Below are 13,890 nucleotides of genomic sequence, written 5' to 3' on the forward strand. Positions count from 1 at the left end.
ATTTGGTGGCTTGAAACTATAGTGGAAAAATCTCACACTAAAAGTGTGGGGACTAGACGTAGCCCACGTTGGGTGAACTAGGATAAATCTCTTGTGTTCTCTCTCTTCTCTTATCTCTTATATTCTGGCCGTCACATATAACTATAACTAATCATATTAATTTTCCAGAGTGTTCTGGTCCTTAAACTAAAATTAAATAATTAACTTACTACTTAATTAATTATCCAGAACCTTCTGGTCCTTTATCGCTTTATTTATTTCAGTTATATATCCAGAGTATTCTGGTCCTTTACTGCTTTATTTATTTCAGTCTTTTATTCCAGAACTATCTGGTCCTTTTACTTATTTTATTATCCAGAGTTCTCTGGTCCTAATATTATAATATTCTATTATTACTCACGTAACACTAACCAAGAACTTTCTTGAGCATACATATACTTAATTTTCTTTTCAGAATTAAAATTAAAAAGGGTCACAATTCAAACCCCCCTTTCTTGTGACGTTTATTGCTACTTCAATTGGCATCAGAGCCCGGTTCCAAACAAAAAACACTTAACACGTGTTGGAAAAAGATTCAGAAAGAAGCAATGTCAAAAGAAAAATACATACCAGAAGGTCTCTCATGTACTAGACCACCATACTTCAATGGTAAAAACTATTACTATTGGAAAGGAAAAATGGAACTATTCTTAAGATCTCAAGATGTGGATATGTGGAAAATAATAACAGACGGAAACCATATACCTATGACAACTGATGATATTACTAAAACAAAAGTAATTACACCAGAGGCTTCATGGACAAAAGAAGATAAAGAAAAAATACTCTTAAATTCTAAAGCTCGACTCTTTCTATCATGTGCACTAAGCATGGAAGAAAGTGAAAGAGTTGATGAATGCGATACTGCAAAAAAGGTGTGGGATACTCTCAAGGTTCATCATGAAGGAACAAGCCATGTTAAAGAAACAAGAATTGACATTGGTGTTAGAAAGTTTGAAATCTTTGAAATGATTGAAGATGAAAACATCGATGAAATGTACTCTAGATTCACATCTATAGTCAATGAACTAAGATCACTTGGAAAAACTTATTCTACCCACGACAGAATAAGAAAAATACTGAGGTGTCTTCCAACTCAATGGAGACCCATGGTCACTGCAATCACTCAAGCTAAAGACCTAAACACTTTAGCTCTTGAAGATCTCATCGGATCACTAAAAGCTCATGAGACATTACTTCAAGAAGATAAACCAATAAGAAAAGGCAAAATGATCGCTCTAAAAGCTTCCCAAAATGATCAAGAAATTTCACCCACACAAAATGAAGAGATCAAAGAAACCGAAGAAGAAGAAATCATTCAAGAAGAAGCAGAAGATGAACTAGCACTCATCACAAAGAAAATTCAAAGAATGATTAGAAGAAGAGATCAAATAAAAAGATACTTTCCAAATAGAAAAGAAAATCCTAAAGGAGATACAGACAAAAGTCAAGTAACCTGCTATGGATGCAACAAACAAGGACATTACAAAAATGAATGCCCACTAAACAAGAAGAGTCAAAAGAAACCGCCCTACTCAAAATCCATGTTTACATGGGATGATCTTGAAGAACCAAAAGAAGAAGACATTGAAGCAAATCTTTGTCTAATGGCAAACTCAGAAAATGACGAGGTATTTCTCTTTGACAAACCTCTTTTAGATTTTACTATTGATAACGAAGAACAAATTATTACTAACAATAAGGATCTAGAAAATACAATTGATAGTCTATTATTCGACTCAAATTTCTTAACAAACAAATGTCATTCTCTACAAAAAGAAGTTCTTGAGATAAAAGAAGAAAAAGAAAAACTTCAAGTCTTGAACGATAATCAAAAGAAAATCATTCAAAACTTGCAAGATTCATATTTTCAAGCAACTGAAAAAATCAAAAACCTTAGCAAAAATAAATTTCCAGAAACTTCTAAAGTTACTGAAAATGATTTGCTAAAGATCGAAATTAAAGAACTCAGAAATGATCTTAATCATTTTATCAAATCAACTGAAACATTTCAAAATATTATGGGTTCTCAAGCAGGAATATTTGATAAAGCTGGTTTAGGTTTTGATATTTCCAAAAACCAAAAAATATATGAAAATTTCTTTATACCTGAAAAGGATAAAATGAAATGTTCCTTTTGTAACAAAAATGGACATCTTGAAAGGTCTTGCTTTCATAAGAAAAGAGAAACAAGACTAGAACATTCTCATCAAATGAACCCAGAACATTCTCAAGAACATTCTCTTAGATTGAAAAGAAAAGAATGTTTATATTGCAAAAGAATAGGTCACTTAGGAATAAATTGTTTTCTCAAGATTAAAAATCTTGAGCTTAAGAAAACTAACCACAAAGGACCCAATTCATCATGGGTACCTAAGGGACAACTAACTCAAAATGCAGGAATCCTCTCAAAATGCAAGGAAAAAGCCATGGTACTTGGACAGTGGTTGTTCAAGGCACATGACAGGGGATAAACAATGTTTCATCTCCTTCGAAAAGAAAGAAGGAGGACTGGTTACCTTTGGAAATAATGACAAAGGTAAAATTAAAGGTAAAGGTATTATTGGTAAGAAAAATACTGCAAAAATTGAAAATGTTCAATATGTTGAAGGATTAAAACACAATCTGCTAAGCATAAGTCAATTATGTGATAGTGGTTTTGAAGTTAGTTTTAAAACCAACATATGTGAAGTAAAACAAATATCCTCAGGAAAAACTTTTTTCACCGGTTCTAGAATAAAAAACTTATATGTTTTATACTTAGATGATCTTCCAGCCGAATCATGTTTTATGGGTTTTGAAAAAGACAAATGGATTTGGCACAAAAGAGCTGGACATGTAAGTATGAAAACTATTTCAAAAATTTCTCAACTTGATCTAGTTAGAGGGTTTCCAAAAATAAATTTTGAAAAAGATAAAATATGTGAAGCATGCACAAGAGGAAAACAAGTTAAAAGCAGTTTTAAACCTATAAATGATATTTCTACTCAAAGGCCTCTCGAAATTCTTCACATAGATTTATTCGGCCCTGTTAGAACTGCTAGTCTAAGTGGAAAACAATATGGATTTGTTATAGTTGATGATTTTTCCAGATATACATGGGTGTTATTTTTAAAACATAAAGATGAAGCTTTTGAAGCATTTAAAACTTTTTGCACATTAGTTCAAAATGAAAAAGAGTTAAAAATCATTTCTGTAAAAAGTGATCATGGAGGAGAATTTGAAAATGCATATTTTAAAAACTTTTTTGATGAACAAGGAATATCACACAATTTTTCATGCGCAAGAACTCCTCAACAAAATGGAGTAGTTGAAAGAAAAAATAGAACATTACAAGAAATGGCAAGAACAATGATTAGTGAATCAAATGTAGAAAAATATTTTTGGGCTGAAGCCATAAATACTTCTTGCTATATTATAAATCGTGTCTCTATTAGAAAAATCTTGAACAAAACCCCATATGAACTTTGGAAAAATAAAAAACCTAACATCTCTTATTTTCACATTTTTGGGTGTTATTGTTATATTTTAAATGATAAAGAAAATCTAGGAAAATTTGATTCAAAATCAGATAAAGGAATATTTCTAGGATATGCAACAAATTCCAGAGGATACAGAATTTTTAATCTAAGAAACCAAACTATGGAAATTAGTATGCATGTTGTCTTTGATGAATTCGATGATCTAATAATTAACAAAGAAGATGAAGAAGAAATTTCTCAAAAAGAAAATGAAGACAATCAAGAACAGTCTCCACAAGCACCACCAAGGAGTTGGAAGACCATTGGTGATCATCCTCCTGAGCAAATCATTGGAGATACATCTGATGGGATAAGAACAAGACGATCTTTTATGAACAATGATGGTAACATGGCAATGATATCACATATCGAACCAAAAAATATAAAGGAAGCAATATGTGAAGAATCATGGATAAATGCCATGAAAGAAGAACTATCTCAATTTGAAAAGAATGAGGTATGGACTCTTGTTTCTAAACCTAAAGATCAAAGTGTAATTGGAACAAGATGGGTCTTCAGAAACAAACTAGATGAAGAAGGTAAAGTCATTAGAAATAAAGCTAGACTTGTTGCACAAGGATATAATCAACAAGAAGGTATTGACTATGATGAAACTTTTGCTCCAGTGGCAAGGTTAGAAGCAATTCGTATTCTTCTTGCATATGCATCTCATAAAAACATTAAACTTTTTCAAATGGATGTTAAAAGTGCATTTTTAAATGGATTCTTAAATGAAGAAGTTTATGTGCACCAACCTCCCGGTTTTGAAAGCACAAATAAACCTCATCATGTCTTTAAACTAACAAAGGCACTATATGGTCTAAAGCAAGCTCCTCGAGCTTGGTATGAGAGGTTAAGTACATTCTTAATCAAAAATAATTTTTCTAGAGGAAAAATTGACACAACACTTTTTAGAAAAGATGATAAAACAAATTTTCTTATTGTTCAAATATATGTTGATGATATTATATTTGGATCAACAGATGAAAAAATGTGTGAAGAATTTTCCGGTCTCATGCAAAGTGAATTTGAAATGAGTATGATGGGAGAATTAAGATTTTTTCTCGGTTTACAAATTAAACAAGAATCAAATGGAATATTTATCTGTCAAGAAAAATATATTAAAGATCTTCTCAAAAAATATAAAATGAATGAAGCCAAAATAATGGTAACTCCCATGCATCCGTCTTCAAGTTTAGACAAAGATGAAAACGGAAAAACTATTTCTGAAAAAGAATACAGAGGCATGATTGGATCTCTGTTGTACTTAACTGCTAGTAGACCAGATATTGTCTTTGCAGTTGGACTATGTGCACGTTTTCAAACATCTCCTAAAGAATCTCATTTAACTGCTGTAAAAAGAATTTTTAGATATCTAGTTGGTACTACTGATCTTGGCCTTTGGTATAGAAAAGGTTCTTCTTTTGACTTAATAGCGTATTGTGATGCTGACTATGCTGGAGACAAAATCGAAAGAAAAAGTACAAGTGGTGCATGTCAGTTTCTTGGAAATGCACTTATCAGTTGGTCATGTAGAAAACAAAACACAATCGCTTTGTCAACCACTGAAGCAGAATACGTGTCAGCAGCAAATTGTTGCTCCCAGGTATTATGGATAAGAAATCAACTCGAAGATTTCTCAAAAAGGTACACAAATATTCCAGTATTTTGTGATAATACTAGTGCTATAAACTTATCAAAAAATCCCATTCAACATTCAAGATCAAAACATATTGAGATAAAACATCATTTTATTCGAGATCATGTGAATAAAAAAGAAATTGAATTAATCTTTGTTGCCACTGAAAATCAATTAGCAGATATATTCACTAAACCTCTTGTAGAAGATAGATTTAATTTTATTAAAGAAAAATTAAATATTATTCAAAATCCTCATAAAAAATAGGATGTTAACTCTTAGAATGTCTTTAGAACATTTTTTATATGTGTACTTGTGTGGGGCTCACGCTCAAAACTTGTTTTTGTTATAACTCTCTAGTTAAGTGAACTAAATCATCATTAGCCTACTCTAAAAATAAATTTAACACTGCCCAAGGCAAGTTTGATGCTAATCACATCACTAAGTAAGGCCCACCTGAACTCTCTATTGTTCCCAAAACCACTCTCAATCAAATCATGTTGTACTTCCTTCTCTCTTCCCTAAAACGAAACTCTTTCTCTTCTTCTGCAAAACTACCAAACACAAAAAATCCATTATCTTCTATAAAACTCCAAACCCTCTTCCATAAAAAATCAAACTTTTCACTCTTACAACAATGGCAAGAACAAAAGGAAACCATGCAAACTTTCGAACTCCTTCACCATCTCCTTCTCCACCTCGCTCTCCTTCACCACCCTCACGGCCATCTTCGCCGGCAAATCCTCCACCGGCCTCACCAGAATCCTCAGAACACCAAACTCCAACTGAAGCTACTCCTCACACCTCTCCCCAGAACGAATCAAAAAACAAACCTTCTTCAAACCCTAACCTCATTAAAGAACCTTCTCTCCAAAATCCTTCAACCAAACCCTCTCCTCCAGAACAAGCTGTTCCTTTATCTTTCTTCCTACCACCACTCTTCCAAGCCATAGCTCCAAACATAAATCAAACACCCCCACATCTTAAAACTCAGGCAAAGAAGGCAAACTCAGCTCCATCACTTCGTCCACCACTCGTACGAAGAAGATCCAACAGGTTACTATCTGCAAAAGGAACGAAGAAAAAGGGAGAAGCAGATAATACTGTTTATGAAATAAGTGAATCAGATGAGGAAATTTCTCAACAACCAAACCCTAACCCTATTCCTCAGAAAACCGCTCCAGCTGCTGAAACGACTAATCCACCTACAAATAATGAAAACGAACAATATCAGAATGATTTTGTTGAACCAGAACCAATCTCTGCTGAAGTTGCCTCTGAGAAACCTCCTTCTCCAATCGAAACTCCAAAGGAAGTTCCAAAGTCTCCTGTGCAACAAAAGGAAGAAGCTCAAGCTGCTCCAGAACGTTCTAGAGAAAGCGCTCGAATCAGGAATAAGGGAAAGAGAAAGCTCACTGAAGACTCAGAACCTTCTCCAATCAAGCAGTCAGTTTCAAAAAAGGGTAAATCTCATAATCTATCTGTGTCTAAGTCTAGTCGCATTCCTCTAATCAATCCTGACTTAACCAAAACTTTTTTTGACAAATGGGCATCTAGACCTATTGGGGTAGGTAGATACTTTGATTTTGAAAAACTTCAAGATGCTGAAATCTTTGTCAAACAATATCCTGATGCTTTAGGTTGGGTTCCATTCCTACAAATTAGGGAAAAGTATTACCCAGAAGCTGTTCAAGCTTTTTATTATATGGCTGAATGCTATCCAGAAAAGAATTTGATCATTTCTCACATTAAGGGGGTCAAGATTGAAATCAACTTAGAAACAATAGCTAAATTATTGAACATACCTCTAGAGGGTCCAGCTGTGTTTGGTGATGATTGGTATGATATACTTCATCTAGATCGTACTACTGTTTTTGATACAATTTACCAACCAAATGCAACTGATTTATCTTATTCAAATCTGTTACACACCACACAAATCCTTGCAAATATGTGTCACAACAGCCTTCTTCCTAAGAATGGCACTTTCAATCACATCTCTCACAATGACATTCTGTTAATCTATCACATGTTCACTGGAGAACAAGTTAATCTCCCATTTATCATTCTCAAAAATATGATGCTTGCTGCTAACTCCACACACAAAACAAGCACTGTCCCATATGGAATGGCCCTATGCAAAATCTTTAGGTTACTCAAAGTCCCTTTGCATGATGAGATGTCCAGTTTCAAAATCTCAACATTTGGACCTAAAAATGTTCACCAAATGAAAACCAAACCTGAGTCTGTAACTCCTTCTGTTGAAAATGTGTCTCAATCTCATGGTCTCAAAAGGAAAAGTCCAATCTCTATGGAACACCTTTTGAATTGTCTCCAAAATGAAATCACAACTCCTAGCGAAAGTTCTCATGTCTCACAAGAACATGCTAGGCTATTAGACAATTTTGCCAAACATCCCATTCTTCCTAAATTTCAAAATTTGGATGCAATGAAAAGCTTCTTTGCAGAAGCTGCTCCAGCAAATAAATTTCCTGTTGCTGCTCCTATCTTTATCTCTCCACCAAGGCACAATTATTCAGCTCTTTTTCGATCTGAATCAATAGACAAGTTCTTTGCTGATCCACCATTCTATGACTCTTCTGTTCCTATGAAATCTGCCTCTCCTTCCTTTAATGTTCTAACTGGGGCTTCTCTTCCTCCTTCAATGAATGAGCGCCCTCCTAAGCGTTCAAAAATTGAGAAAAACATTAGAAGGATTAGGAAAGACATTCTCAAGCTGTTTGAATTTCTGCATGGTATTATGAATCATATTGTATATGATTCCATGGAAAGAACTTTGATTAGGCAATGGTTCACAAGTCTTGCTGCAAGATGGGGTGTTGATGCACCACTGGCAAATCCATTTCCTCCACCACCTGCCATGCCCATGCCGGTCCCTTCAGAATCATCTTCATCAGATGGATCTTCTCCATCATCTTGATTCTCTGATGCATTCCCTCCTTTTTTATGTGACAAAGGGGGAGAAAAATAAGAAGTACTTTTGCTATTTGGAATGGTATTGCTGCGCACTTAATGTATACAAGGACATAAGAAGTACTTTTGCTATTTGGAATGGTATTGCTGCGCACTTAATGTATACAAGGACATATTTTTTAGGTTGCTAGTTGCTTCTTAGAATATGTTGCTGCCTTGTATTAATATTCCATGTACTTCTGCATTATGCTATGTTATATTTTGTCTTTATGCTATTTTGCTATCTTATGTATTTGAACCTTGTTGGACTTAAAATATGTATCAGCATCATTATATGAATGCAATGTTATTTCGGTTCAAAATTTGCATATATTCTCAAGTTATTTAAAAAATCTTGAATGCTAAAATTGAGGGGGAGCTATTGATAAAATTATTTCACATTATTATCAAAATCTCAATTTCTAAATATCAAAATCAAAAACAAATTATAAATGTTTGTCATCATCAAAAAGGGGGAGATTGTTGAGGACAAAATCCTTATTTGATGTTTTAAAGATCACAAACATTATATATGTTTTTAACTTGTTATCTACTAATATGTTTTGTGAGAATTGTTTCATGAAAGAATGTTCTTGTTAAAGAGAAGAACATTCTAAGCTTATAAATAATCTCACCAAAAGCAAAGAGCAAAAAGACACGCATACACTTTCTGCTACAGCACTTGCATCATTGAAGGCAAGAAAATATTGTTCCCTTTGTCTCACTAAAAAAGGATAGAAAGATACCTTTGATAAATGACTTTAAGGAAGCAATCTAATGACAAGGAAAGGCTTGACAAACAAAAAGAATATTCAATGACAAAAGGCCAAAGACTCACGTGAGTCTTAAAGAAAAGAAGAAAGAATCAAAGCTGCACAAGAAGAAGGTTCTGGTGAAGCTTACAACAAACAAAGAATGTTCTCAAGCTGGTCTGCTGAAAGTACAACAAAGATAAAGACAAGTTCACATGGCCACCACATCACAGCTGGTGATCCTTTACGTGTATGCTTGCTGTAAACAGCTGGAACTCAAAGAATGTTCTCAAGAACATTCTGCAACTCACAAAGAGTTCATTTTTTGCATCCTTGCACTTCAAAGAAGAAAACACACGCACATGGGATGTTTCATGGAAGGACAACACAGCTGGTTCTGTCTTTAATTCATGAAGCTCAAAGCTTCTATAAAAGCAAGCATGCCTCCACTTAGTTTCTCAAGAGCTTACAAACAAGAATACATAATCTCTCAAAGCAAAATCAATTGCCTCTCTCACGTGAATATCAATCAAGAATATTCATCAAAGTTCTTCAAGCTCTTCAACTACATACAAACAAACTTCTACTCTTACACTAGATTTGGATCATAATCTTTTAAGTTTGTTTTTATCATAATCTCAAACAAGTGTTGAGAAAATAGGATCCACAACCTAAACCTCTCATAAACAATTTGTATTTAGATCTCAAGTCTATTGGGCTTAATAGTTTGAGATAGGACTGATCTGGTGTGATCAAGAATTGTGACTAGACTGATCTGGTGTGATCAAGAACTGTAGTGCTACTAAGGACGATTTGGTGGCTTGAAACTATAGTGGAAAAATCTCACACTAAAAGTGTGGGGACTAGACGTAGCCCACGTTGGGTGAACTAGGATAAATCTCTTGTGTTCTCTCTCTTCTCTTATCTCTTATATTCTGGCCGTCACATATAACTATAACTAATCATATTAATTTTCCAGAGTGTTCTGGTCCTTAAACTAAAATTAAATAATTAACTTACTACTTAATTAATTATCCAGAACCTTCTGGTCCTTTATCGCTTTATTTATTTCAGTTATATATCCAGAGTATTCTGGTCCTTTACTGCTTTATTTATTTCAGTCTTTTATTCCAGAACTATCTGGTCCTTTTACTTATTTTATTATCCAGAGTTCTCTGGTCCTAATATTATAATATTCTATTATTACTCACGTAACACTAACCAAGAACTTTCTTGAGCATACATATACTTAATTTTCTTTTCAGAATTAAAATTAAAAAGGGTCACAATTCAAACCCCCCTTTCTTGTGACGTTTATTGCTACTTCAATTGGCATCAGAGCCCGGTTCCAAACAAAAAACACTTAACACGTGTTGGAAAAAGATTCAGAAAGAAGCAATGTCAAAAGAAAAATACATACCAGAAGGTCTCTCATGTACTAGACCACCATACTTCAATGGTAAAAACTATTACTATTGGAAAGGAAAAATGGAACTATTCTTAAGATCTCAAGATGTGGATATGTGGAAAATAATAACAGACGGAAACCATATACCTATGACAACTGATGATATTACTAAAACAAAAGTAATTACACCAGAGGCTTCATGGACAAAAGAAGATAAAGAAAAAATACTCTTAAATTCTAAAGCTCGACTCTTTCTATCATGTGCACTAAGCATGGAAGAAAGTGAAAGAGTTGATGAATGCGATACTGCAAAAAAGGTGTGGGATACTCTCAAGGTTCATCATGAAGGAACAAGCCATGTTAAAGAAACAAGAATTGACATTGGTGTTAGAAAGTTTGAAATCTTTGAAATGATTGAAGATGAAAACATCGATGAAATGTACTCTAGATTCACATCTATAGTCAATGAACTAAGATCACTTGGAAAAACTTATTCTACCCACGACAGAATAAGAAAAATACTGAGGTGTCTTCCAACTCAATGGAGACCCATGGTCACTGCAATCACTCAAGCTAAAGACCTAAACACTTTAGCTCTTGAAGATCTCATCGGATCACTAAAAGCTCATGAGACATTACTTCAAGAAGATAAACCAATAAGAAAAGGCAAAATGATCGCTCTAAAAGCTTCCCAAAATGATCAAGAAATTTCACCCACACAAAATGAAGAGATCAAAGAAACCGAAGAAGAAGAAATCATTCAAGAAGAAGCAGAAGATGAACTAGCACTCATCACAAAGAAAATTCAAAGAATGATTAGAAGAAGAGATCAAATAAAAAGATACTTTCCAAATAGAAAAGAAAATCCTAAAGGAGATACAGACAAAAGTCAAGTAACCTGCTATGGATGCAACAAACAAGGACATTACAAAAATGAATGCCCACTAAACAAGAAGAGTCAAAAGAAACCGCCCTACTCAAAATCCATGTTTACATGGGATGATCTTGAAGAACCAAAAGAAGAAGACATTGAAGCAAATCTTTGTCTAATGGCAAACTCAGAAAATGACGAGGTATTTCTCTTTGACAAACCTCTTTTAGATTTTACTATTGATAACGAAGAACAAATTATTACTAACAATAAGGATCTAGAAAATACAATTGATAGTCTATTATTCGACTCAAATTTCTTAACAAACAAATGTCATTCTCTACAAAAAGAAGTTCTTGAGATAAAAGAAGAAAAAGAAAAACTTCAAGTCTTGAACGATAATCAAAAGAAAATCATTCAAAACTTGCAAGATTCATATTTTCAAGCAACTGAAAAAATCAAAAACCTTAGCAAAAATAAATTTCCAGAAACTTCTAAAGTTACTGAAAATGATTTGCTAAAGATCGAAATTAAAGAACTCAGAAATGATCTTAATCATTTTATCAAATCAACTGAAACATTTCAAAATATTATGGGTTCTCAAGCAGGAATATTTGATAAAGCTGGTTTAGGTTTTGATATTTCCAAAAACCAAAAAATATATGAAAATTTCTTTATACCTGAAAAGGATAAAATGAAATGTTCCTTTTGTAACAAAAATGGACATCTTGAAAGGTCTTGCTTTCATAAGAAAAGAGAAACAAGACTAGAACATTCTCATCAAATGAACCCAGAACATTCTCAAGAACATTCTCTTAGATTGAAAAGAAAAGAATGTTTATATTGCAAAAGAATAGGTCACTTAGGAATAAATTGTTTTCTCAAGATTAAAAATCTTGAGCTTAAGAAAACTAACCACAAAGGACCCAATTCATCATGGGTACCTAAGGGACAACTAACTCAAAATGCAGGAATCCTCTCAAAATGCAAGGAAAAAGCCATGGTACTTGGACAGTGGTTGTTCAAGGCACATGACAGGGGATAAACAATGTTTCATCTCCTTCGAAAAGAAAGAAGGAGGACTGGTTACCTTTGGAAATAATGACAAAGGTAAAATTAAAGGTAAAGGTATTATTGGTAAGAAAAATACTGCAAAAATTGAAAATGTTCAATATGTTGAAGGATTAAAACACAATCTGCTAAGCATAAGTCAATTATGTGATAGTGGTTTTGAAGTTAGTTTTAAAACCAACATATGTGAAGTAAAACAAATATCCTCAGGAAAAACTTTTTTCACCGGTTCTAGAATAAAAAACTTATATGTTTTATACTTAGATGATCTTCCAGCCGAATCATGTTTTATGGGTTTTGAAAAAGACAAATGGATTTGGCACAAAAGAGCTGGACATGTAAGTATGAAAACTATTTCAAAAATTTCTCAACTTGATCTAGTTAGAGGGTTTCCAAAAATAAATTTTGAAAAAGATAAAATATGTGAAGCATGCACAAGAGGAAAACAAGTTAAAAGCAGTTTTAAACCTATAAATGATATTTCTACTCAAAGGCCTCTCGAAATTCTTCACATAGATTTATTCGGCCCTGTTAGAACTGCTAGTCTAAGTGGAAAACAATATGGATTTGTTATAGTTGATGATTTTTCCAGATATACATGGGTGTTATTTTTAAAACATAAAGATGAAGCTTTTGAAGCATTTAAAACTTTTTGCACATTAGTTCAAAATGAAAAAGAGTTAAAAATCATTTCTGTAAAAAGTGATCATGGAGGAGAATTTGAAAATGCATATTTTAAAAACTTTTTTGATGAACAAGGAATATCACACAATTTTTCATGCGCAAGAACTCCTCAACAAAATGGAGTAGTTGAAAGAAAAAATAGAACATTACAAGAAATGGCAAGAACAATGATTAGTGAATCAAATGTAGAAAAATATTTTTGGGCTGAAGCCATAAATACTTCTTGCTATATTATAAATCGTGTCTCTATTAGAAAAATCTTGAACAAAACCCCATATGAACTTTGGAAAAATAAAAAACCTAACATCTCTTATTTTCACATTTTTGGGTGTTATTGTTATATTTTAAATGATAAAGAAAATCTAGGAAAATTTGATTCAAAATCAGATAAAGGAATATTTCTAGGATATGCAACAAATTCCAGAGGATACAGAATTTTTAATCTAAGAAACCAAACTATGGAAATTAGTATGCATGTTGTCTTTGATGAATTCGATGATCTAATAATTAACAAAGAAGATGAAGAAGAAATTTCTCAAAAAGAAAATGAAGACAATCAAGAACAGTCTCCACAAGCACCACCAAGGAGTTGGAAGACCATTGGTGATCATCCTCCTGAGCAAATCATTGGAGATACATCTGATGGGATAAGAACAAGACGATCTTTTATGAACAATGATGGTAACATGGCAATGATATCACATATCGAACCAAAAAATATAAAGGAAGCAATATGTGAAGAATCATGGATAAATGCCATGAAAGAAGAACTATCTCAATTTGAAAAGAATGAGGTATGGACTCTTGTTTCTAAACCTAAAGATCAAAGTGTAATTGGAACAAGATGGGTCTTCAGAAACAAACTAGATGAAGAAGGTAAAGTCATTAGAAATAAAGCTAGACTTGTTGCACAAGGATATAATCAACAAGAA

At 33.2% G+C, this 13,890-nt stretch overlaps 2 protein-coding genes and 1 pseudogene across 2 annotated transcripts; all 3 read left to right on the forward strand.

Moving 5' to 3' along the window:
- Positions 1-587: 587 nt before the first annotated feature.
- LOC146951618 (uncharacterized) lies at positions 588-2,713 on the forward strand. Its single transcript, XM_085741613.1, has one exon. The coding sequence runs from the start codon at positions 588-590 to the stop codon at positions 2,511-2,513; it is 1,926 nt and encodes a 641-aa protein (XP_085597739.1). The 3' UTR covers positions 2,514-2,713.
- Positions 2,714-4,737: 2,024 nt separating this feature from the next.
- On the forward strand, positions 4,738-5,466 carry LOC146951619 (secreted RxLR effector protein 161 pseudogene; annotated as a pseudogene).
- A 4,856-nt stretch (positions 5,467-10,322) lies between these two features.
- Positions 10,323-12,448, forward strand: LOC146951620 (uncharacterized). Its single transcript, XM_085741614.1, has one exon. The coding sequence runs from the start codon at positions 10,323-10,325 to the stop codon at positions 12,246-12,248; it is 1,926 nt and encodes a 641-aa protein (XP_085597740.1). The 3' UTR covers positions 12,249-12,448.
- Positions 12,449-13,890: the final 1,442 nt, after the last annotated feature.

Source organism: Medicago sativa, chromosome 2 (genome assembly GCF_051527215.1).
Source record: "Medicago sativa cultivar Bolivia chromosome 2, Bolivia_mono, whole genome shotgun sequence".
In the NCBI taxonomy this organism is placed as follows: domain Eukaryota; kingdom Viridiplantae; phylum Streptophyta; class Magnoliopsida; order Fabales; family Fabaceae; genus Medicago; species Medicago sativa.